Raw genomic sequence first — 25,439 nt, 5'->3', positions numbered from 1 at the left:
TGTTTTTCTTAGCATTCAATTTGTGTGTGTGTGTGTGTGTGTGTTGGAACTCTGGTGTGCTGGTTTGTCTGTTTGTTTATATATCTCTCTCTCCTCTCATTTCCCCCTGTACCTGCATCTGAGTTCTGGGAATCAGGTCTCATAGAACTTTTCTGAGGACTTTACCTATGGAATATTGCAGGAATTGTAACTGAGCCAGCATATGGATGATTCCATTTTTTGATTTTGTTTTTTGGTATTGTGGATCGAACCCAGGGGCTCTTTACCATTGAACCACATTCCCAGCCCTTTTTATCTTTTCTTTTGAGACAGGGGCTTGCTAAGTTACTTAGGGTCATTCCAGTGACGGAGGCTGACTTCAAACTTAGGATGGATTCTCCCGCCTGAACCTCCTGAGATTGCAGGCATGTGCCACCACACCAGGCTGATTTTGTTTTTGGTTGCCTCCCACCCCTGTTCTCCCCACTCGAAAATGCTATGGATTCTTATATATCTATAGGCTACGATGCTATGGTTTGGATAAATAGCTCCCAAATTGTCCACATGTAAAGACTTGTTTCCAGTGTGGCAGTATTAGGAGGTACTATGGGCCCTTAAGAGGTTACACCTTATGGAAGATCCTTTGTTCATTAGGGAGTTCTCTCTCTCTCTCTCTCTCTCTCTCTCTCTCTCTCTCTCTCTCTCTCTCTCTCTCTTAAAATTACTTTTCCAAGTCCTTTATTTTATTTATTTTATATGGTGCTGAGGATCGAACCCAGTGCCTCACACATGCTAGGTGAACACTCTACGGCTGAGCCACAACCCCAGCCTCTGGGGGTGTAGTATCGAAAGGGACATGGGACCCAGTTCCCACTTCTTTCTATCCCTCTCACCCTCTCTCCTCCTCCTTCCTGGCTTAAGATGTGATGTCTCACCTTATCACATGCTACTCCATTTTTTGGTCCAAGAGATGTTTTTCTTGTTTTGGAGGTCCAGTTACATTACTATGATGCTTTCTTTCCATATATTTTATCTATCACCTGCTACAAGTTTCGAGCAGAGTGGATGTATCAGATTGTGAGCTCTCTGTACCCTATGGACTGAAAATTTCCCTAAAGTTCTAATCTGTTTTTTTTTTTTTTTTGATGATTTTTTACTGATCCAGAGAGTAGAGCTGGAAGCAAGAGTTGACTCATTCCAAGAACCGGAATTTGTCCCCAATATACTTTAAATATTCTTTACCTAGTAGTTTTCAGAACTGAAGCTAATAAAGCAAAAATAAAGTTTTATTGCTAGTTAGGTAAACGACATTAAAATCCTTTGAAATATTTTATATTATGGTCTTTATATTTAGTAAACTTTATCTCATGAAGAATTTTTCCCTCAAATTATTTGTACATTTATTTTTAAATTGAACCATCATATATAACTTTTATTTGCATTTTTTATGCCATCTGACCTTTTCTATTATATGGTTGGTCACTTTTCCTTTTCTACCACCTTACAAATAAGAGAAAGAAGAAGAATAGAGCTGAACAGATATGTGGTTTGACAATAAAGGGACTCTCTGTATTGGCCTCACATTTCAGGTAAATGAACCTGCTAAGTTGGCCTCTGGAATGTCCCCAAAGGCCTATGTGTTAAAGGCTTGGTCACCAGCTTATGGTGCTATTGGGATGTGATTGAACTTTTAGGAGGTGGGGCCTTATGGAAGAAAATTAGACCATGACCTTGAAGGGGATGTTGGGATCATAATGCCCGTCTGTTCTTCAGTCACCATGAGGCAAACAGGGCATCTCACCAAGGTTCAAAGCAAGAGGATCAAGTAACCATGTACTGAAACCATGAGTCAAAAAAGTCGATTATCTCAGGTATTTTGTCACAGTAATGGAAAATTGACCAGCACACAGAACCCTACCTAGGGTTAATTAGTTGCTCAGAGAGGCAACGACCCTTCAGTTTCCCATTCATGGAAAAGTAGACATGCTGCCTGAATTGCGTGGACCTCTGAGAAAATGTGACACCCCTACACACCTCAACAAATTTCAGGAATAGCCAAATATTTCTTGTGTGCTTCAAAGTGGAGTGAGTAGACATGAGAGTCCATAGGCCTGTTGGAGACAATGAAAATAGCAACCTCAGTTGTCAGTGATTATTTATCCAGAGACCAAGGAGACCATGGAAGTTTCATCAGATGTCTTTGGCACCCAAACCAAAGACTAAATGAGATGGTTCTACATTGGTGGATGCTGGAAGAAGACACAGGACAACCATCAATTAAACATCTCCCCTCCCTCCAGATGTCTCCGTAACACTGACCCATCATAAGGAAATCTGGTTGGAGGAGGAGTGGAACATTGTGAATTGACTCAGTTTAAATGACATGTTATTCTGTTTTTGTGGAAATGACTATATTCTAATATCTCTGCCTCAGGAGAAATGAGCTCTTAGGATTAAAACAAGTTATGTGAATATAAAGTTTTATTTCTCAGAAAAAATAGATTATTGTCTATTGATGTACAATGCTCATACAGAAAAGGACACAAAAGGTTCATACCTTTTTTCCCCAAGCCTGTATCACTGAACCCTGCCTAACTCTATCCAGAGTTCCAGATCTCCCCCATTTTCAGTCCATTTAAAAATAAGATGGGTCTTTTTTTTTTTTTTTTTTTTTTTTTTTTTTACTGGAGTGATTTGGCCCTCTAGGGAGTATTTCTGGAGACAGTTTTTGTTGACACAGTGAGGGAAGATGTGCAACTGGCATCTAGCAGGTAAAGGCCGAGGATGCTGCTAAATGTCCTATAATGAACAAAAAGTAATTCAACCTATCATGTCAGCAGCACTGGGGTAGAGAAATCCTGAAGCAGAGGAACATTGATCTTGACCTAGGAGTGACTGCTGAGGATATCTACATCGCAGTGGACAAGACAGATGGAAATATGAGAGGGAAACTGAGGTAATTATTAAAAAGATATTTTTTGAGACCAGATTTTTGATTCTGACAATCACAGCAGGGGAGAAGACACCTCTACCTTGAGGTGAGAAGTGGTGCCATCCATCCATCCTTCCACATTCAAGGGATCTGAGGGGAACCCTCACCTGCGTTCTCCTTAGGATGAGGCTCTTCTCTGATCCCTAGCTTGAGACAACACCCTTCTGTGTAGTGGAGCTACAGAGTATAACACTGAAGGGCACAGAATGAATTCCGAGTTCAAAGCGTGACTCCATTACCTCTGGACTACATGACCAAGAGCAAGATTCCTAACTCCTCATCAACAGACACCACATCAGCATCCACTTCATGGATATATTAGGGTTAGTTGCATCTCCTGTGGAGTGCAAGGGCAGGAAGTTCCCTCCTAAAGGTGAAGAGACTCACCTTTATATCTGTCACATCCATGCGTGTGTTGGGAGTCATAAAGACGCAGTATGCCCACCTTTTCCTGAATATTTTTTGCATTATTTTGATACGACGTCACTCAGCACTTGTCATTTACTCTCTCCTACTCTTTTCTGTTTGTTTTGCCACCCTGGGCAACGGATTACATTGGGCTTCTTTAGTATTTCCCATGGTGACTAACCCACTTGTGTGTTTGCATGTGTGGGCAAATGTTGTAGCTAGACGGCCTAGTCCTGGCTCCTACTGACTAGCTATGATTTTCACCTACATGATTATTTCTCTGTGCCCAAGTCTTCACATTACTAATAGAATAACAATGCCATGCACTTTATTGTATTGTTGTGGATTAAATAATTTAACATACGTAAAATGATTTGACTAGTGCCTGGCATGTTGTAAATGCCATACTAAGTACTAGCTGGAATCGTCATCATCATCATCATTATTTTGTGATCTATGTTACACTCCAAATAGTTACTAGTTGATAGATCATTTGTTATTTTTGAGTGTCTTTGCTTAGCCCACAGCTTTGACCTGGAAGTATGTTCATTTTCTAACATCAGAAGGAGTGAGCTGGGGGTGTGGAGGGAGATTCTTGATAGCACAAACATAAAAGAGGTATCGTGTTTACTTTTTCTGTGCAGTAGTCTTCTTAGAACTTCTCTTCCTCATAGTTTTAGCAACTGTTTTCTCAATGTACATAAGTTTTAAAAGTTTCCTTTGAAGAATGTGCTTATGAAAAACTCTCCTTGCTCCCTTTCCCCCTAGGGAAGAGATGGGCCATTTCGATATAAACTAGAGCATCCCAGTTCTCCATACCGGTATCACCCTGTTTTCCAGAAAGGTTTCATGCCTCATTTTATTAAAAATCAATCCATGACTATTTATCAACATTAACATCATCAGTGAGACGTCAGAAATTAAATTTGCAACTCTAGGAAAGCCGCCCCATAGAGTTGAAAAACAAAGGAAGATGCTCAATTTGGCCAGGGCTGCTACCGTGCTGTATTCCATGGAAATATATACCTCATCCTTCTGATTCACCTCTAATAGAATTGCAACAACAGGATTTAATTAAACTTAATAAACATGTAATTAAGTAAATGCTGGGGGCGAAGCACCGTGCCAAGTGTTTGAGGTCTATAAACATGACTAAGATAGGGACCCTGCCCTCAAGACACGAACAGATGGTGGAGGGGAGAGAAGGAGTGCTAACCCAGTGGGAACAGAATCATAAAGAGCTTTATCAAGAAGACAAAATTTGAAAGGGACTTGGAGGATGAGCAGTTGTTCAATAGCGGAGTTAAGGGCGGCAGCATCTGGCTGTCAGAAATCCTAGTTCTTAGAGATGCTAGGGAAGGGGGTGGGAGATGTATGAAAGGTCTGGGGTCAGAAGCCACCATGCACTCAGTCTGTGGTCACCTGGAACAGATGGGTATTATAGCATGGCTCATGAGCCCATGTGAGGGGGATATTTCCATGGAAATGCCAACATCCTACACTGAGTGATTCTGGGGGAAGGAACAGTTGAAGAATAGGGAGAAAGGAAGAGGGGAAGAGAAGAGCAAGACACTGAGAGAAGGCCCTAAAATATCTAGTCCCTACTCTAAGTTGTGGCCCTAGCTGGTTCTGGCTACTGCTGCTGCATGATGATGGTTCTACAGGGACAGACAGGAAGATGGCCTTAGCATCATGATGAACCCTAGAGGGTCAGGCCAGGACCCAATTGTTATCTGGGAGTGTTGTGACAATTCAAGGAAGCAAAAAGTTATTGCATACTCCAGGGGAAATACTTAAGAAGGTGTGATGATATTTATTTGCATTTTTATAGTTGGTATCTCAACTATTTCATAAGTTGCAAGGAGCAAATGATCTCTTCCAAGGTGATCAACCAATCCTCCTCTTATCTGAGCATCTTGGTTGTCCATCCCACAATATCCATTTTCTCACACACCTCCTGCCTCCAAAGTGACAAAATAGAAAGAAAGCCATTTTAGAGGTGGGAATGTGCTGCATTTAAAGCCATTTTAAAACATGGCAGTCCTACTTTGGGTTACATCCCCCAACTTCGCCTTCTCTTAGCAGGAAGCAACATGGAGATGTTGTTGCCCATTTTTCCATAGAAATGGAATGTAGAAATTGACAGTGGGGGAAATGTAACAGTAGCCCCCTTTCTGCATTGAATGTAGCCCTTGCTGCTCTACCACTGCAACTAATTTTTAAAATAGACATGCTTCTCTTCCTCTCCTGGTTCTTCCCTGATCTCAGGAGAAACAGAATTCCCTTTCTTCCATTTTAGGTAGCTTTATCTGTCCTTGAGCATACACCCACTATAGAGAGGAAATAATCTAGACTTTGGGGATGGCACCAGAAGATCTCAGAAATGACTGTCTCCAAAATTAACAAGTGAATTACAGCTCCAACAGAGAACACGTGGAATGTAGCCTTTGAATTGCCTCTTTAAAAGCCCCATGTTCCTGCTGATGGGCAGAATCACAGCCTCTGGGACAGGAGTCTTCTTTGTTTCTTTTTTTCTAGCAAAGCAATAAACTTCCTTTTTCCTTTTTCTCAAGAATAAAAAATGAACAAATGTGCAAGTTCTAAACTGCCCTCTGCAGTTTAGAGGTGGCTGCACGTGCTATTGTGAAAGCTGAGGGAAAAATGAGAAGAGAAGGCTCTTACTTTTGGTCCCCACATGCAAACTCACCCTCCCAGCCCAGGCTCAGACACCCTTGCTCTAAGGCTGTGTTTTAGCGTGTGAAGATTATTCCTTGCAAAGCAGCCCCCGGCGGTATATGTTTGAAGTTGATAAACGATGTTTGTTTATGAAGATGCTACTGCTTCTCGTACACTACTGCCTGTGTGTAACAGGATAAACAATGACAACACCTAGCCCATGACCAGGATTCCTTCTCTACTACTGGTTTGTGGTGAAAGCTTTCGCTTTCTTGTGGTTGGCATTTTAAGCTCCTCTGCTTTGCTTCAGAGTGCTGGATACCTTTGCTCAGAGGGAGCCACGCTGCTTCCAGCTGCTCAGCCGGGACGGCATACAGTGGGCTCTGGTGTTGACCGTCACAGTGTTTGGTGGTGCCTTGGGTCTGGTTGTTGCAATCCTGTGAATCGTAGCATCTCCTCTGTTGTGTCTCTGCTGGAATTATTGGCCCTGTGAGCCCTGTGTGCCTACTCCACTGGGAATATCCCTTTCTTTGAAATAAACTTGGACATCAGAATGTATAATGAGCCTTAGTATCTTGGACCACCCTAGGGGAGGAAGAAGGAATGAATAGCCTCCTTCCCCCACCCATTGCCAGAGATCTGTTTGAAGCATGCTTGGTCATTAGTGGTCATTTCAGCGTTCCTAGCTCTGAACTAAGCACAAAGCAGGGCCTTTAAGTGTAAGCTGTTTCAGAAATTCCCCTCCACATCTGCCTTTCAGACTAGAACGACAACCTTTGAATAGCATCTCATGGGACTTTTCTAAAGATGGTTTTTTGACTACGGTTCTTCTTTCTCCATGACCTAATTTCCTTCCTTCCTTCCCTCCTTCCTTCCTTCCTTCCTTCCTTCCTTCCTTCCTTCCTTCCTTCCTTCCTTCCTTCCTTCCTTCCTTCCTTCCTTCCTTCTTTCCCTCCTTCCTGCCTTCCCTTATCCTCTCCTTGGCTTTCTCCTCCTCTTCCTCCTTCCTCTAATTTACATATCGACTTTTCTATTCCATCCACCTCATTCACTTCTTATCATGCTGCTATGTACCAACATCTCCTGTCCAGTGAGCTATATCAAAGCTTCTTCAGAATGGAGGTCCTCTCCAGCTCTTGGTGCCCTGTGCACGGGAAGTCCATTCTTGAGAAAGCAGGGAGTGCTACTGTTAGCACAAAGAGATGGGGCTGGATGCATCATTCATGGATCATTTCAGCCTTTTATTCAGGAACAGTACTAAATCTATGGGTATGGACCCACTTTCCTGGTAGAAAATGAGCCACTGAACAAAGGAGGGGACTGAGCTTACATAGGTAAGTAATTTAGTGAGTGTATCAGTTTGGATACTGGGGAATTTGGGTCTTTGGATTGGTGGTCCGTGTTCAGCACCTGGAGAAGAGTTATCTTGGAAGAGATTAGTGTTTCCTAGAGACTATCATTCTAGGTTTGATGAAACACTTTCTCCCCATCTGCAGCCAGCATCTGGGAAGGATTTATCTTGGGAGAAATGAAAGCTTATCAATGTATGGCTTCCTTTCTTATTCCCTTTTCCCAGGCCACACTATCTTGGGGTTTTTCATTTTCCACATCCAATAGCTACCACAATCACAAACATCAGACAGAGGTGAACACAGAAGTCATCTTTCAAATTCAAGAAACCTCTGCACACTCTGTGTTTGAAGCAGAGAGTGGTAACTGCTGAAAAGGGCTCCATTCAAAGCCTTCCACCAGGCTACCGCCATTTGTGTTTTAAACCTCTTGTCCTCTGGTTGCTCATTTGGAGCCTCCACTCCTTGCTCATTGTCAATGTGACCAACTCATTGCAGACTCAGGGCCTGCTTTCAGCGCTCCATTCTGTCACCCTCCTCCCAGCCTGGCCACATGGTTCTCACCTATCAAGCACCAGACTCAGGCCTCACATCTTTCACGAAGCCTTCTATTCTGGCCTCTAGGTGCTTTCTTCTCTTCAACTCTGCAGTACTGCAGTGAAAGAATTCTCTTGCATTTATGTCTGCCGCAGATGTTGCCAATAGTGGACGAGTTTTCCCTTGACTCCAGTATTAGACAGACCAACAAAGCTGTCTCTCCCTCACTCCTGATCCTTCGTCAGCTGTTGCCACTTGTCTGCAGGGAAGGCGGGCTCAGAGTCGAAGCCTGAGCCATAATTGGCAGAAAGTGTTTGGGCTTTTCATTTTTGTTTTAACCTTCAAAAGTTGGTTAATATATAAAAGGCAAATTAAACAAGAAAATGGTCTCTGAATAGTTTTGGAATAGTAGCTGTCTTTTTTCTTCAAATAAATAAAAAGTAATTTTTATGTTAATATGAAGTATTTTTAAAACTTATTAATAATATGGCTTCTTTTTCTTGCTTTTTTTTTTTTTTGAGGGGAGTTACCAGGGATTGAATACAGCAACACTTGACCACTTGACCACTAAGCCACATCATCAGCCCTGTTTTGTATTTTATTTAGAGACAGGATTTCATTGAGTTGGTTAGCACCTCGCTTTTGCTGAGGCCGGCTTTGAACTTGCGATCCTCCAGTTTCAGCCTAGGGAGATACTGGGATTACAGACATGTGTCACCGTACCCAGCTTAACATGGCTCCTTTTTCTATGGGCTTTGTTTGTTTGGCAAATAGAGTTACTCAAAGATAATGCTTTATATAAATAATGGAGGTGAAATGATAAAGCCACCCCCGAAAGCGTTGGCTCTGAGACATTAAAACTTATTTTTTCCTACAACAACATAAGAATATCAGAACTGCCACCTTTATTAGGAGATGTTTCAAACCCGGTGAACTCTTTCTAGCAGAAACAATCAAAGAAATATCCAAGGAACAAGTGCATCCTTAGAGCATTTCATAGGATAGAGCTGCTCCAAACTCAGTGTGATCCTTAATGACCCAGTGTATATGTCATTAATGAGTTAATCTAATCAATTTATATCCACATGACTTTGGTCTGCATTATTTCTCCAAACTCACAACTCAAGTTAAATAGCACAATCAGAACTTAGCATGGATACTGAAGTGGAAAAGTTCAGATTTTGTATAGGTATAATGTGGTTTTAAACATGTTTTAGAATCTTATTCAGTTTGTAAATTTTTATACCTCTTTGAGTTGTGTGCTGTTAAGAGGACTGGCATAGTAGAAGAACAAAAATTAGGTATAAAAATAAAAACAAAACTTTGTAGCCTAAATTGAAAAAAAAAAAAGTGTAGCCAGAGCCCATTAACTAGTCACTTAACTTCTGATGTAATATTCCAAGGCAGATTAAGATCCGCACCTTGATTACTATGACTGAGTAGTAACAGCCCCAAATAAGTTTTGGAAAGTGCACTTAATAACTAGGTCACATAAAATAAAAGAAACCAAGTCAAGCCATAAAAACACTTTATATCCAAGAAGTGTTGAGGGTGGATTAAATGAGTTGCAGCTTTATTTTCCTTAAAGAGCTATTTTCTTAAAAAGCATATATCCTGATTGCATTATTATTAACTACATCCTTGTTATTTTTATAAGACAAAGTAATGACACCAGAATCACATAACAATAGAACTTGAAGGAACATTTATAGTAGACTCATTAAGATTTTAATTTAAATTTAAAAATCTCTTTGCCTAAAGATGTTTCAAGGTGGTTGAAAATAAATGCTCTTACGTTTTATTTTTAATTAATCTTTTCCCTGCTTTATGATTCTCAAGGAGTCATTCCGCCTCTTATCTGTTTTCTTCCAGACAACGAATAACAAATAGAATGGAATGACTCCCTTTCATTTAAAACCACTGCAGTAAAAAGAAAGATTAAGAAGGAAGTGCCATAAGAATTGAAGAGATCCAGTGCACCTTTTAGGTAGGTATGATTATGGACACAAGTATAATTCTTTTTTTTTTTTTTTTTTTGGATACCGGGGATGGAACTAAGTCATTTAACATCTGAGCCATATCCTCAGCCCTATTTTGTATTTTATTTAGAGATAGGGTCTCACTGAGTTGCTTAGCACCTTGCTTTTGCTGAGGTTGGCTTCAAACTCGAAATTCTCCTGCCTCAGCCTCCCAAGCTGCTGGGATTACAGTTGTGCACCACCACACCCAGGCACAATTATAATTCTGATAACTTTTTTTTTTTTAATCACATGCAAAGGACCTAATGCACAATGCCAGGAAGACAAGATTCATTGCCAGACAAGAAAAAGGACAGAAGTGGCCAGGCCATTGCTCCATGAACTCGGGTACTTACGGGGCAGTGAGGTAGCCCTCCAAAAAGCCAGCCACAAACATGATGATCTCATTGCTCAGAGCCTGAGAGCCATACCCAGCTCTGATCTCCAGGATGCTCCAACCTGTGGTTTCCATGGAGTCATTGTAATAGCCATAGGCATCCCCACTCTTGTCCATTACGTGTTTGACTTTTATCGACTTTTCAGAAGGTATCCAGTATGCAGTTGCATAGTAGACTTCTGGAAGAAAAGGAAAAACTGCTAAAACGGTACTCCATAGAAACCTGGGTATATTGTTTCTATGTAATCAACAATTTCAACACATTTGTTTCTATTAGAATGTAGTTGCCTTGCTACCAGTGGGGAAAACCAAAGCCTTAATCAAGAGGGATGTGCCCAGACCACAAAGAGGCAGGTCAAACGTAGGGGTGTAGTTACAGCATCACAGAAGTGGGCTTAAGAATTTCATCCTTAGGAATGAGGTTCTGGGTAGAGCTGGAGCTGGAGCTCTCTCACTTCTTTTTCTTTTTTTTTCTCCCTCGCTCCTTAATTCAGCCAATGAAAAGGTTCTTGGCCCTACTCACTAACTTTTTTCATTTCCCTCTACAGTTGGACCCAAAGGCATTCTTAGGTTCCTTATCCTACATTCCCTGCTCAATTCTTCCTGTGTGACATCCTTATTTTGCAGAAAAACTCTAAGCTATCACCTATCAGGGTGTTGGTAGTTCTGTGAATCCATCCTCACCAACCCTCCACTCATGCCACCTCTCCCTTCTTGTTCACCCCAGTCCTACCCTAATCTGGATGCCACCCCCTTGCCTACTTCAGGAACTTTGTACCATGGTTGTATCCTAAAGCACACTCTCCTTCCCCCTTAGCACAATGCAGATGCTCCATTATTCTCACAGATAAAAAAGAAACCAAATAACAAAAGCCTTCTCTGCATCTTGTGAACAGATTCAGCTAGTGTTGGGATCTCTCACTCCCTTCATGAAATCATCATGAATTTTATGCATCCCCACTGCATTGAGGACTGTGCTTGGTGCTAGAATTGCCAACATGACTGGCACAGTTCCAGGCCTACCTTCTGGAAGGAATGCATTCCCACACTTCACTTCCTCATTCCCTCCAGCCTGCTGCCCGCCCCCCCCCCCCGTCCCCCATCCCCCGTCCATCCCCACCATGCCACCACCACGCCACCACCACTGCTCCCGCCTGGCTCACTAATGAAATCCTGGTGTCTTTTGAACTTGCAAAAGCACTTGACCTTGGTGACTCCTTACAGTTGTTGCTTAGTATCTCAGAGGATTGCTTCCAGGACCCCCGGCAGATTCCAGAATACACAGGTGCTCAAGTTCCTTATATAAAATGGTGTAGCATTAGCATCTAGCCTACACACATTCTCCTGTGTGCTTTTAATCATCTCTAGGTTACTTTTAGTGCCTAATACAAAGTAAATGCTATGTGAATAGTTGTTATACTGTATTGTTTAGGGAATAATGACAAGAAAAACGACCGTATATCTTTAGTACACACACAATTATTTATTTTAAATATTTTCAATCTGCGGTTGGTAGATTTCTTTGATGTAGAGCACATGGACCCAAAGAGTTAACTGTATTTTTAAAGTTCTCTCCTCCCATGGTATCTGGGATGCTCCTCTCTCCTGAATCCCATTCTCTTTTCCCTGCCCTTTTCTTCATTCTCCCTGTGGGTTCCCTTTTCTGTTGTATATACTCCATAGTACACTTGAAAAGATAATCTGGAAGATTCTATGGTCACTAGAAATTCAAAATATTTAAAATGAAAGTTGGGACTGGGGTTGTGGCTCAGTGGTAGAGCACTTGCCTAGTATGTGCAAGGCACTGGGTTTGATCCTCAGCACCACATAAAAATAAATAAATAAATAAAACAAAGGTATTATGTCCAACTACAACTAAAAAATATTTTAAAATATTAAAATAAAATTCATAATCCCTCTTACCCCCCCCCTTCCTGCTTTTCATCTGTCATCTCTCAATCTGAAAAAAAAATCCATCCTGCCTCCCCATCTTCATGAGTCATGTTCAATCAAAACTTCCTGAATTACCTCTCTTATCAGTCTCTTCCTTTTTTTCTATATTTCTATGATAGTTTAAGTATATTACAACTGGCCTTTCCTATAGAAGAGGTCTTTTTCTAGTTACCTTTGATCTTTAGCCCATTCTTCATTCTCTGCCAGGGTAATTTTTCTAAAATGCAAACTAGGTCAGGTGCAGTGGTGCATGCCTGCCTGTAATCCTAGCAACTTGGGAGACTGAGGCAGGAGGATTGTGAGAAAGCCAACCTCAGCAACTTAGTAAGGCCCTAAGCAACTCAGTGAGACCTTGTCTCAAAATAAAATACAAAAACAAGGCCAGGGGATGGTCTGGAATGTGGTTCAGTGGCTAAGTGCCCCTGAATTCAATACTCAGTACCAAAATAAATAGATAGATAAATAAATAAAATCCCATCACCACCACCACCACAAAAGAAATCCAAACTAATTTTGTCACCTTGCCTACTAAAATTTTTCATGGCTTCTATATCTTATCAAAATAGCAATCCTTCACCTTACTCTCTTGGTGTTCATAACCTGACTTCCATCAGCCTTACCAGCTTTGTCATCACCCCCCTGTGCACTTTGTGATGCAGAAACTGTTATATATAGCTCTGCAACAGACCATGAGCTGGGTCAATGCTTCTGATTTGTATATGCTATTTGGTCTGCCTGAGATGTGTTTTCTGATAGCCATCTCAAAATTGGTATTTAGAACTCGGGAAGCAGCGCCTCCTTTGTAGAAGCTGACTTCCTCTACAAGCTCAAGGTGCCTGTCTGTATGTCTTTAGGCTTTGTCCCACTGAACTGAACTGACATGTCTGTCCTTGCTCCCATACTGAATGCCTCAAGGCCAGAGACTGTTTTCTCTGTACTTGTAAAAGTACCTGGCACCATAACAGGTCCTCAATAAATAATTGTGAAAAGAAAGAAGACTTAGGAAAGAAACAAGAGGGGGGAACAAAAAGAAATGGAGAAAGGAAACAGTATATAGCGTGTTTTTTTTTTTTGTTGTTGTTGTTGTTGTTGTGTTTTTTCTCTGTGAAACCAGTTGTACATCTGTTGTGGTTATATTCAGGCCAGTCATCAAAGTAGTAGGAGGTGGCTGACTGACTCTCAGGTTCTAGGTTGAGACTCAGGGGATGGATGCTGTATCATTTACTGATAGAGGAAGCAGACTGGGAATAAGCCAGGGAGGAAATGTAAATTTAGTTTTTGGCATAGAGAGTTTTAGTGGTCAGGAGGCTAGAAAGTGTCAATTTAATATTTATATAGAGTCATCTGTTGACAACATTTAAAATTAAACCAACATTTTTTTTTTACAAAGATTGTCAATCAAATAAGCACTACAAATAAAATCTTGACACTAGATCATCATGTTAGGGGACAGATAGATATGAATGGTGGAAACATGAGGTTAAGAGAATAATTTTGTAAAATGGCCCCACTGTGCTAACCTCCACAGGCTTTCTTTTCCAAAAAGCAATTTACCTTAGCCCTGCCTGGCCTCAGCACATCCCTCAGCAAACTACCTGTTACCTGCAAGAGAAATACAGGCCCAAGATAATGTTGATGAGAGGAACCCAAGAGATTTTTGTGGTCAGATCCTAAAACTCTGAGAGATCAGGATAGTTCCTCCTAACCATAAAAATGTATAAGAATGTGTGGTTAAGAATCCTATTAGAACCAGTCAGCATGGGCCAAGGTGACCTAGAGTTGCCATGACAGAGGGGACTTGAAAGTCTGATGTCACCTTGCTGTCAGTCAAAAGTCAAGAGGTGGACCTGAGAAGGGACTCTCTGGAAATTTCTCTGGGATCCCTAATAACATTGGAGTGCAGGAGAGGAACACTCCCTCTCTCTCCTCTGAGAGGACACACTCTCTCCCTTGAGAGCGTCCCCTTTTCTTTTTCCCTAGAATCGAGGTTGGAAGAGGTGTCTTTTGGGAAGGCCCCAGCTCCATAATAATCATGTGTGTTAGCCCAGAGGGGCTGGGTGATGGGCTGATACTGGGTCAGGCTCAGAAAGATCCTAATTATGATTCCAAAAGAAAAAATCTGAAGTAGAACTCAGCCAACTTACTTCTTAATAAAAACATGACCATAATGGAAGGCTTTCTTTAAGAAAAGTTAAGTGGAAGTGAAACTCTGTCAATAAGCTTCCTGCACAAGTAAGTGTCTAATTGTTAGACACCAACCAGTCACAATTTGACAATTGTGGGCAGGTTCCATAGAAACTTCCCTTATGCTTTCAAAAACAATAAATATATTCCCCAAATTTATTTCTGACCCCAAATGTCCTAGCAGAGTCCTCTCCCAGCTTGTTTCACATACTCTCTTCCGCCCTCACAGCCAGTGAGCCTTGTATGGAATTGAGGAAGCAGGGCTGGTTTGCTAAAAAGGAGCCCTCAAGAGCTGCGGCAAGGGAGGAGTCATAAACAGGAACCATAAAAGAAAAAAGGAAGGCACGTAATCCTTCTGGTCTCTTCCCTCTCAATGCTATCCACAAAGTGTGACTTTAGCTTTGGCTCCTTCTCTAACCCCCGACGTTTCTCATCTCAACCTCCCAGCTCTGCCTTCCTCTCTTTGCTATACACCTTGGCTTGCTCAAGGTAAGCTAGGTGCTTTGGGCCCTGTGTTTTCACTGTTGTGGGTGCTGACGGGGGGGGGGGGGACAGATTAAGGGTTTAATTCTATAAACTAGGCCCCGTGTGCTGACCCCCACAAGTGTTCACTTTAAAAAACCATTTACCTCCAGTCCTGACTGGCTTAAGTCCACATGGTATGTTAACATTTCTCATCAAACTACTTGTTATCTGTGGAAGAAATGAAGGCCTGAAATAATGCTGGTAAGAACACCACTAGTTACCTTGAAGGAGGGAACTTTTTGTGATTCTTACACAGACCAGACCCCAGAACTCAGAGAGACAAGGAAAATTCCCCCTAACTATAAAATTTGTAAGAACAGGTTCCAATGATAACTGTTCAGCATGGGCCAAAGGGACCTAGAGTGGTCATGGCAGTGGGGACTTCAAAGTCTGATGTCATCCTATTATCAGTCAAAAGTCAAGAGGTGGACCTGAGTGGGGCACGCTCTGGAAATTTCTCTGGGGTCCCCAGTGGAACTGGTGGGTAAGAGAGACACACTGTCCCTCTCCTCTCTGAGAGGACTCGCTACCTCCTTTAAGAGTATCCCTTTTTTCCCTTTTCTATCTCTTCTAGTAAACTCATGCCTGTTACTTTGAGGAACATATCTGAAATCTTTCTAGCCTGTTCGCAAGGCTCGAGGTTTGAAGAAGGGCCTTGGCACTGTTACAGGCCCCAGCCCTGTAACAGTCCTGCCTAATTTCCTGATCACAAAAAATAAACCTCTGCAATACGAATTTTTTTTTGCCACCCGGTACCTCTATGCATGAAAAAACCTTGACGCATTCCTCAGAATGCAGTAATGATAATTAAATACTAAATTAAGTTTGGCATATGCTTTGAGAATTAAACCAAAACCGAGTTTCTCACTCCGGCCCTAAAGGATGTCCTCCTACTCCGAGATTTTTCTCCAAGGAGCATCTCTTTCTGGTTTTCCCAGCATCCACACTATTCTCTGATTTTCCTTAATCCTTTAGTAATTTAATCCATCATAGCTTTTTATTTTAAAAAAATACATAAATCTCCATGTTGGAAGGCAAACGGTAGGAAAAGTAAAATAGTGAAAAAGTAGAAAAACATTATTCTAATTGTAACCTAGTTATACCCAAGCTCTATGAGAACAGGGTCTGTCTGCTTTCCACTTTATGTCCAAAAACACTGTACTTAGAAAATTATGTTACTTTGATGACTTTAGTTTAATGTGTGTTGTTCCTTCAATAAAAGGCAAGTTTATCAATACATTAATTCACAGAAGTTATTGTCAAAAATAACTCGTGTGATTAAGTCTGCAAGCTTGAGTAACAGACCTATAGGAGGGTTCCAACTCTCAGCTTGTGCCATTGGTCAGTAGCCTCTCTGGAGTTATGAAAATGAAAAATCAGATTTAAACATCACTTAGTGGCCATGTCCTCAAAATGGACTTGCTTGACAAATATTGTTAAGTAGATAGGAACACTGTTTTTAAAAAGTATTTTTCTTCTATAAATAGTCTCTAAATTATTTTTATATTTATCTCTATGTAAAACACCAAACACCCAAATTAAATTTCTTATATGTACTTGCATGCTTAATATTTTCTGTGAGTTTATTGTTTTAGGTTGGAAAAAAGATTCCTAACATTATTTTAGTGACTTAAATCACTCTTTCACATATTCTCATATTTGAAATCTTTCCTTCTCCCCCCCGCCCCCAGGGATGGAATCCAGGGGCTCTACCACTGAGATACATCCCTGGCCCTTTTCATTTTTTATTTTGAGAGGGTCTCCCTAAGTTTCCCAGGCTTGGCCCTTGAACTTTTGATCCTCCTGCCTCAGCCTCCCAAGTTGATGTGGAAACTGATTTTCCTAGCATCTCATTTTATGAAAGAGTAAGTACTTGTCAACCCTAAGCAATATACTGATGGCCTATTATATTCATAAGTTAGAGGGAGACAAAAAAATGAGACAGGGCAGGTAGAATATGTGAGCAAAAACAGAAAAAAAAATATAATTGAAACCATCTATTCAGATGGGGTAGAGTTAATGATTCACTGATTCTGATCTCTGAATTGCCTTCCTATGCTCACTGAGCAAGTCTCTGGTATTTCTGTCTGTGCACCTTGGCATTGTGCTTCACTTCTTGAAAGCACTCTTGGTAAATTGCTATCTGGTTTTCAGATTTGCTTTGACTCTTCATCAGGCACTAAGCAAATAAATGATTTATGAATTAAATAATCTTGAGGCAACAGAATTATAAGGTGATGCTTCCGGTCGACTCTCTCCAAAGACTAAATAAAGCCTAATTCTCTTGCTGAAAGGGAGATTCTTTTGACCAAGTGCTCTCAGGAAACTAGAGTGAGGAACTGGGACTGGGAGAGAAATTCAATTCAAGAATCTCCATCATGGACACTGGACATTGTTCTCATGGGGACCTCCCAAAAAGATGTGTGGAATGAGCTTCCAAAGTCTCCACCCCTAGGATGGAAAAGGGAGCATCTATCTGCTCCTTCTGCACAGGCCCAAAGTTGCCCTGTGGAATGTGAAATCCTCACTGCCGGGTTTACATGGGTTTCAGTGCTAAGTGATTGCAATTTCAGAGATGCTCTGAGGTAGAAAGCAAGAAACCTGCACAATGCTGCTGAGGTGATGCACCTCATGTTACACTTGCATGAAGCTGGAATAAAAGGCAAGCAAGGGGATGTAAGAAGGTAAGGCGGGATGCACAATGTATGGCTGTACCAGGTCAGCAGAAAGAGAGAGAGCTCTCAAAAATAGCTTTAAAGCAACGAAACACTCATGTGGAAAAATGCTGGAGATTTGCTTGGATCTGGAATGATCCCTTTCCTCTATCCTTTGAAATACCCCTATTCTTCACTGCCAGCTATTCTCCATTCTTGCCACAGTTCTGACAACAGAACATCAACTTCACCTCACTCTGATTTGAGCACCGTTAGCTTAATCTTCATCCCTCTCGCTTGCTAATTAGACATATTTATCTGTGTGCACTTTGTCCAATGAAATTGACATTTTAGCTTCTTAAGGATGAGAAGTGACATCTCATATTTCCTTAGGTCCACTCCCTTGACCCAGCACAACACTTTATTGATCACATGACAACTGAAATCCCAAACCCTCACACTGGCTGGGAAGTCACACTGCGTAGCAGAAACCTATCAAGTTCATAGTGTGTTGATTCTTGATTTCTAATTTTGAATTAAAATTTTGATATCTTGGGTTTGCAAATGATCCCAAAGAAAAGAATGCAGGCTTGATTAACTCCATACTACCGTCTGCTGCAATTATATGGTATTTACAAGGCTAATAGACTTCAGAGCAAGTCGGTTTCTTTCAGTGATTTGCTCATTCTGTTTTCAAATCTCTCAAGAGACTTCCACAATTTCAATTGTAACACGACACCTGTTGTCTGTGTGGACATAGAGTTTCGATTTCTACACCAAAATTTCCTCATAATTTCACTACCTCTATTTCATTTTCACCACATTAAGTAAATTCCTTTTTTTTTTCAGTAGTCCAAAGAAGCTACATAATAACATTGATAAACTTCCTAGCCACATTTTAAAGCTAAATTTGCTTTCTTTTTCTTTTTTGGCACTGGGGATACTGACCCAGGGAAGTCTACCACTGAACTATATCCCTGACCCTTTAAAAAAGATTTTTTTTTTTTTTTAAATTTTGAGACAGGGTCTTGCAAAGTTGCCCTAGCTGGCCTTGATCTTGCAATCCTTCTGCCTCAACCTCTCAAATTGCTGGAATTACAGGTGTGCACCGCTGCACCTAGCTAAAACTAAATTTTCAAAAGATTGTGAAATATAAATTGTAGGAGCAACTGAATTTTTTTTTTTTTAAAAAGCTTGAACGCATGAAAGGAGCTAAAAATGTTGAAGAAAATAAATCGCTTGAGATTCATTTCATGAATGCTGCTGATGATCTGTTTTGCTGTGAGTGTTGCCTGGTGGTACTCTTACCTCCAGGGAATAGGTTAGGCTGCAAGCTCAGGAGTTTCACAAATGTTGAGTCAGATTGGAAGGGAAATAGGTTTTATTCAAAGCCTGCTTTCAAGAAAGATAGAAGAAACTACTTTTTTTTTTTCATGTGAATTACCATCTTCAGAAAGCTTTGGGGGCAAAGAAAGCTTTTAAAAGAGGTGGCAAAATGGAGCAAAAGTCAGGAAATATACGTGTGTAACATATATAGTTAAAATTAACTGGGATAGACAGGCCAGGGCTGGGGCTGTCACTTACAGCTTCCTTGAAGTTCCCTAAACCAGCATGACAGCTCTTCAGCTTTTACTCTCCGTATGAGGAAATTGTCCTCAATTTTAGAGGGGCTGTTAATTTCAGTCTGTTTGATCAATAGTTAATGCTTTACAAAAACAAAAGATAACAAGTGATGACGTAAAATTAATTCCTAAGGAAGTCCGAAAAAAATATTATGTTCTACATGTCAGAACAGATTTTCAAAACAAAGTTCAGTTTATATATTATGAAAATAAGTCTCCATAAAATTTAAAAAAAAACCATATCGTTCGACCTCAATTTAAATGCTGAAGATGGATCTTTATAATTTGTTTTCTAAAGAAAGATTTTGATCTTCTCTACTAGAGTCATGTTTTCCAGAAGGACCAGAAAACCAAGTTTAATAATAATGATAAATGGATACTTCTGCCAGGAATTGTTCTGGAACTTATATACATTTTTATACACAAAATGATCTAGGAAGAGCACAGAAATGTTCAAGAGTATAGGGAGCACTGACTTCATCAGGTCAGATACACTACGATAATGGAGAGGAAGACTTAGGTTCTGGAAAAGAGAAAAGAGTTGGAAAATTCTAAAGCAAGCATATTTAAGAAAAGATACATTTAGGAAAAAATAATAAAGGTTATTTCAGTCAGTCAGTTATAACCAGGTATTGCTCACTATTTTCTGAAATATTTGCTTAATGGACTGGTGTGTACCCCAAATCCTGAAATATTGGGCCATGATTAAGCAAACATCCTGCTTTTATAACAAGTTCTTACTTGGGAGCATAGAGATCTGCAATTCTGATTGCCTCATCAAGAGATCCACTATGCCTTTCCAGAGAAAAGTAGCTCTAATACTGTTACTGGGAGACACAAATAATATATGTAGAAGCAACTCTAATGCTGTTACTAGGAGATGCCTTGGGAGGAAAGGGGTTGGGCCATAACACTCCATGCTCCAGAAATTCAGGGTCAAAATGGTAGGAAAAGAGGTTTTAATGAAAGCAGCTTTGAAGGAAGATGGAAGGCACTTCATTGTTTCAAAAGTTCCATCTCCAAAATCCCTGAAGGTGAGCAGGGAAATAAAACAAAATCCAGACATACACATGTAGACTTTTTTTGGCCAGCTCGTGTCAGGCCTGAGACAAGGGGAAATCTTGCTCCCAGCTTCTGTGGCACCTGTCAGGGTTGGGCGGGGTTCACAGCCCTTCACTTCCTTCAGGTATTTAACATGTTTTGATTCCCTGGAGACTTCCTTATCACATCAAAAGGAGATAGGACTTCTTGGGTCCTAAATCCGGTTTTCCTAATTTCAGGAGAGCCCCTAAATCCAGTCTGTTTCAATACCAATAACAATGGACCTTCAGTTATATAACACACACTCTATGCCAGGCACCGTTCCTCACAGCACCCCGAGCTCTGTGCCGTATACACTAGCATAATACCCATTTTGCAGGTAAGAAACCTGAGGCACAGACAGATGACATAACTGACCAAAGGTCACACGTAAGTGTTGAAGTCAGGATTCGAACACAAGTAGTCAGTTTCCATGGTTTTTTTTGTTTGTTTTTTGTTTTTTTTGAATTTATGCTACCTTTTTCTAATACTTTATGTCCAAACTTGCATATAAAGAATGAACCCAGGAGCTGGGAGTGTGGCTCAGTGGTAGAGTGCTCGCCTGGCACATGAGAGGCACTGGATTTGATCCTTAGCACCACATAAAAATAAAATACATAGATATATAAAATGAACCCAAAGTACTGTGAGACCCTATCTCAAGTAAATTTGGAAATAAGAAAACACTCAGAACTAAAAGAACAGCTGAGATTGGTCCAAACCACTGGTCTACCTCGCCATATTAGATCAAATTGACTTCCCAGGACAGTGAAGCCTTCAACAACTAGAGGGACAACCTATCTAGAGAGGAAATCTGTTAAGTCTCAAGCCAGCACTGATGGGCTACAGAAGTGTAAAAAGACAGCCTCAGACATCAGGCCAGCTGTGACAGACTGGCCCTATCCAGCAGAGGGGCAGGTACTCTATTGGCTGATTCAAGTGTCCAGGGCCTACTGGTAGACAGATGAATCAGGTCTCCAGCCTTAGAATCCTTGGTATTGTCTACCGTCCTGAGGTTGGATCACAGTGAGAAAGTGCCTGGAGCAGTCTACATAGATATCCAGTCTGCTTGACAGTTATATTTCTAATGAATAATTAATAATGAATGAGTCTGGTGAATAGATTTGGGTGTCTATCAGGGTGAATCAGCTTCCTTGGACCTGATCAGATCTGCAGCACTGGGAAGATGAATGACTGTAATCCAGCCTGGCAAGACGAACTGCCAGATTCAGAACCAGTTTTACCAAGGTATATGCAATGCATCTCAAAGTAGCCAACCTATCTTTTCCCCCAGTGACAACCTGACTTCGCTATATATACCACTTAGAAAAATACAAGGAAGGCTGGGGATATAGCTCAGTGATACAGCACGGACTTAGCAAGCATGACACCCTCCCTGGATTTGAGCCTTGGTGCCAAGCATATAATTAGGCAATAAGAGTCCAAAAAATATGTATGGGGGACTGGGGATGTGGCTCAAGCGGTAGTGCGATCGTCTGGCATGCGTGCGGCCCGGGTTCGATCCTCAGCACCACATACCAACAAAAATGTTGTGTCTGCTGAGAACTCTCTCCTCTCTCACTCTCTCTTTAAAAAAAAATGTATGGGGCTTTTCATTCTAGAAAGATAAGTGTCACATGATTAAATGTCTAAAGTGTATAATGTTTGAAAGACACAGCTAGGATGAATATACAATTATTTCCTAATTTCTGAAATTTAAAAAAAAACCTACCAAGTGGGGTTTTAAAAATTAAAGAAGTTGTTTTTGGAAAATAGAGGCATGTTAGAGGATATGAACTTCATTCTGGAGAGATGAAGATGCAGTCCCTTTGGTGTTTATCAAGTCCCTACCAAGCTCAGAGAACTGAACTGGATACTTCAGGGAACATGTGACAAGCAAGATATAATGAAGTCCCTTTTCTTTACTCTCAATTCTCAAGCTCTTGGCAGTGTACTAGAAGGTTAAGACAAAGATCCAGAAATCTGCAGTGGAAAACTAAGAGTGGAACAAAGGAAACAGAGATCACATCTGCTTGAAATAGCCAGTGCAGGCATCGCAGGATGTCTTCCAGCCCCATGGTAAAAAGCCTCTTGGGATTGCTGGGCATGGTGCTATTGGGATCATCACTTTGCAGCAGATGTGCCCTCAATTTCTGCCTTGGTCCAGACCTCCAGGCTTGAACTCAGCCTCCTGCTTGGGCAGTTCAATTTATGATGTAGTTTCTTGTTGAGTAAACAATGCCCCATCTTCATAAAATCTCCACCTCACTCCTTAACCTGCCCCTCTAGCAGCATTTAATCTCAGCAGACCATAGGGATGGGAGGTGGGGGGAGACTCAACCAGCTCTGTAGACACAAAGCCATTTCCATTTCCAGGACCTTCTCTAATGTCTTCCAGGGATGTCTGAATGAGCACTGTACTAAAGTGGGGCATAATTCAGCTGAAGTTCAAGCTACAAAGCTAAATCACGAATAAGGAGTCTTTGGATGCATTACTTCCCGGTGGACTGGAAAGATTTAATATTGAGGAGTGGTAATTGAGCAAGTTTTGAAAGCAAAATCCTTAAAATCTGGTGACTGCAGATACTTGTTGCAGGAAAAGTGGTGTTAATAAGAATCAGAACAGATATTTGGGAAGGGGACCCTCCGGGGGGTCCCACCCTGTTCTTGCACAAGGTCTGCATGGAAAAGGGATTAGATAATAAAACAAAATTAACCCTTTTTAAACTTTATTTTTGAAGTCTTTCAAGTCCCTGTACTTCACTATCTTGGTCATATTGGGAATGGGAGTAATGAATTCAAGGCCTTTCCCCCACCCCCACCCCCAAAGGATATAGATTAATATCAATACCTGTAGGAATAAAACCTGTTTTGCTAAGAAAGAAATAGTTAAGGTAATACTTTCTGACATCCCAGCTGTCTTCACTAGCTGTTATCTTTTATGCAAATTATTGACTTCCTCCCAGTCTCAGTTTTCTCATCTGTAGAACGGGCATTATAATTCTGCTTAAGATTATGGTGAGCATTATGTGAAAAGGCGGCACCCTTTAGCACGCTGTGTGGCAAAGTATTAAGCTGCTAATACCAGTCTGTAATCACTCTCTTAAGTCAAAGTCACTGTCTTTTTTTTTTTTTTAAACAAAACAAATGACAGCCTGGAATCATACTTCCCTATGATCTGGATAAATATATTTAGGTGTCCTTTGGAGTTTTCGGGAGGAGCCAAGGCTCTGTGGGTCAAGAGTTGGCGCAGGAGCCAACGGATTGTCTGCCAAGAATTCTTGCCAAAACTTTTCAAGTTCGCAGACCACACTCCAAGTCCTGCCCTTCTCCAGTGCCGTCACTGAGCTACAGCAGAGCTGGAGCAATACTCGCCAGTCTCCCTGCAGTGTCTCCCTCGGCGTCCACCCCTACACGAGACACCCGCTGGAAGCAGGTTCAGGGGGAATCCGCAGCGGGGTGCGGCGACGCACGGGGGCTCTGCTCACCTGGTTGGCGCGCGGCAGCCAAAGGCAGCAACAGCAGCAACAGCGGCAGCAACTGCAGCGGCGGCGGTGGCAGTGGCAGCGCCCGCAGCCCGAGGCTTCGGCGGGACATGGCTTTGTGGCCGCGACCTCCTCTCGGCTGGTCTAGGCACCGCTGGGGCGCGCGGTGGCAGCTGTTGCCAGAGCAGCTCTCGGGGTGGCAAGCGGGCGCTGCGTCTTAGAAGTTGGGGAGTTCTTAACTTTCCTCTCCCATTAGCCCTGCCTATTTGGGGCTTTTTAGGGGCGAGGAAAGCTTCACGTGGCTTTGAGAACAACCTTCGCCCTACTGGGCCCCAATCTGGGGAAGGCGGATCCCTTTCGTCTGACCCTCCAGCAACCTGTGGGCAGGGCTGGGAAAGTTCCTCAGCTGCACTTCTGGGGAACGTGCAGGCTGCGCCCTGCTTTTTCAGTCGGGCAGTTTGGCGGCCCAGGGCTTGAAGGAATCAGTTCACAGTCTCTGCTTCCGAGATGGCCACGCTACCAGCAGAGGATGAGGCATCCAGAGTCATGGTAGAGCTCATACTCTGCCCACACGCGCTCCTCCTGCTTTGCCCTTCTGTGATTCCTCAGGGATCAGCACCCCGTGCCCCAGGCGATTTAACCTAAATCTATTTGCTGCTGCTAGAAACTTTGGATCGTTTGTTTCTCTTCTTGGGTTGGAGCCACCACTGGAGTGTGATTCACGCAGGGTTGAAACTAGATACCCCCTGATCCCCTGTGGTGTCCCCATTTCTCTGCATGGCTAGTTGAAAGTGACATTGTGAAGTAGGCAAAATTATGTCTTGGGTGACACTGGCAAAGGGTGCCCTAGGTGACATTGTGAAGTAGGCAAAAGGCATCTTATTCACTCAATAGCATTGATTGAGCCCATATTATGCGCCTGGTACCAGTGCTACAAAGACAGTTAAGAGCAACTCCTCCCACAGACCTAGAAGGGACAAAGCCCTGTGAATAAACTGGTAGGTGAAAGTTGCCACTAATTCTGTAAATAGAGCTATGATTAAAGGAAAGTGGGGACAGCCAGATATGGTGGGCAGGGCTGTGATCCCAGAAACTCTGGAGACTGAAGCAGGAGGATTACAAGTTCAAGACAAGCCTGGGCAATTTAGTGACAGTCTGTATCAAAATAAATGGGGAAAAAAATTAGGGGGAAAAAAAAGAAAGGAATGGGGGTGTATGTCAGTGGTGAGCTCTCCTGGGTTCAATCTCCAGTACAAAAGCTTAGTCCTTGTCCCCATACCAATCCAATAACAAAGACATGGTTTTGAGAAAAAGGAAAAAGAAGGTTTATTGCTTTGCCAGCAAAGGAGAAACACAGGGGACTCCTCCATCAGCAGGAACAGGGGGCTCTTAAAAAGGTAATTCAAAGGCTGCATTCCAGGTGTTCTCTGTTGGAGTTGTAATTCACCTGTTAATTTGGGAGTAGTCATTTCTGACATCTTTGGTACCATCCCCAAAGTCTGAATTACTTTGTTCCTATGGCAGGTGTGTACTCAAGGACAGATAAATCTGCCTAGGATGGGGGAGAAAGGTAATCCTAT

General features: G+C 41.8%; 1 protein-coding gene across 3 annotated transcripts in view; it reads right to left on the bottom strand.

Moving 5' to 3' along the window:
• Plbd1 (phospholipase B domain containing 1) overlaps nucleotides 1–24,348 on the bottom strand; it is a 63,556-nt gene extending 39,208 nt beyond the window's left edge. Inside the window, exons 1-2 of one of the 3 annotated variants that reach the window (XM_078015201.1) lie at nucleotides 23,863–24,348; nucleotides 10,316–10,532 (exon numbers count right to left, since the gene is read on the bottom strand). In XM_078015201.1, coding sequence (XP_077871327.1) covers nucleotides 10,316–10,532; nucleotides 23,863–23,971 — 326 coding nt within the window. In that variant the 5' untranslated portion in view covers nucleotides 23,972–24,348. Of the gene's footprint in view, nucleotides 1–10,315; nucleotides 10,536–23,862 lie in introns of all 3 variants that reach the window. The other 2 variants (XM_078015202.1, XM_078015200.1) reach the window with 2 other exon arrangements.
• Between the last annotated feature and the right edge of the window lie 1,091 nt (nucleotides 24,349–25,439).

The sequence above is a fragment of the Ictidomys tridecemlineatus genome, chromosome 6 (genome assembly GCF_052094955.1).
Source record: "Ictidomys tridecemlineatus isolate mIctTri1 chromosome 6, mIctTri1.hap1, whole genome shotgun sequence".
NCBI classification, from domain to species: Eukaryota; Metazoa; Chordata; class Mammalia; order Rodentia; family Sciuridae; genus Ictidomys; species Ictidomys tridecemlineatus.
The sequence above is the reverse complement of the archived record's forward strand: the minus strand, read 5'-3'. Positions and strand labels throughout refer to the sequence as shown.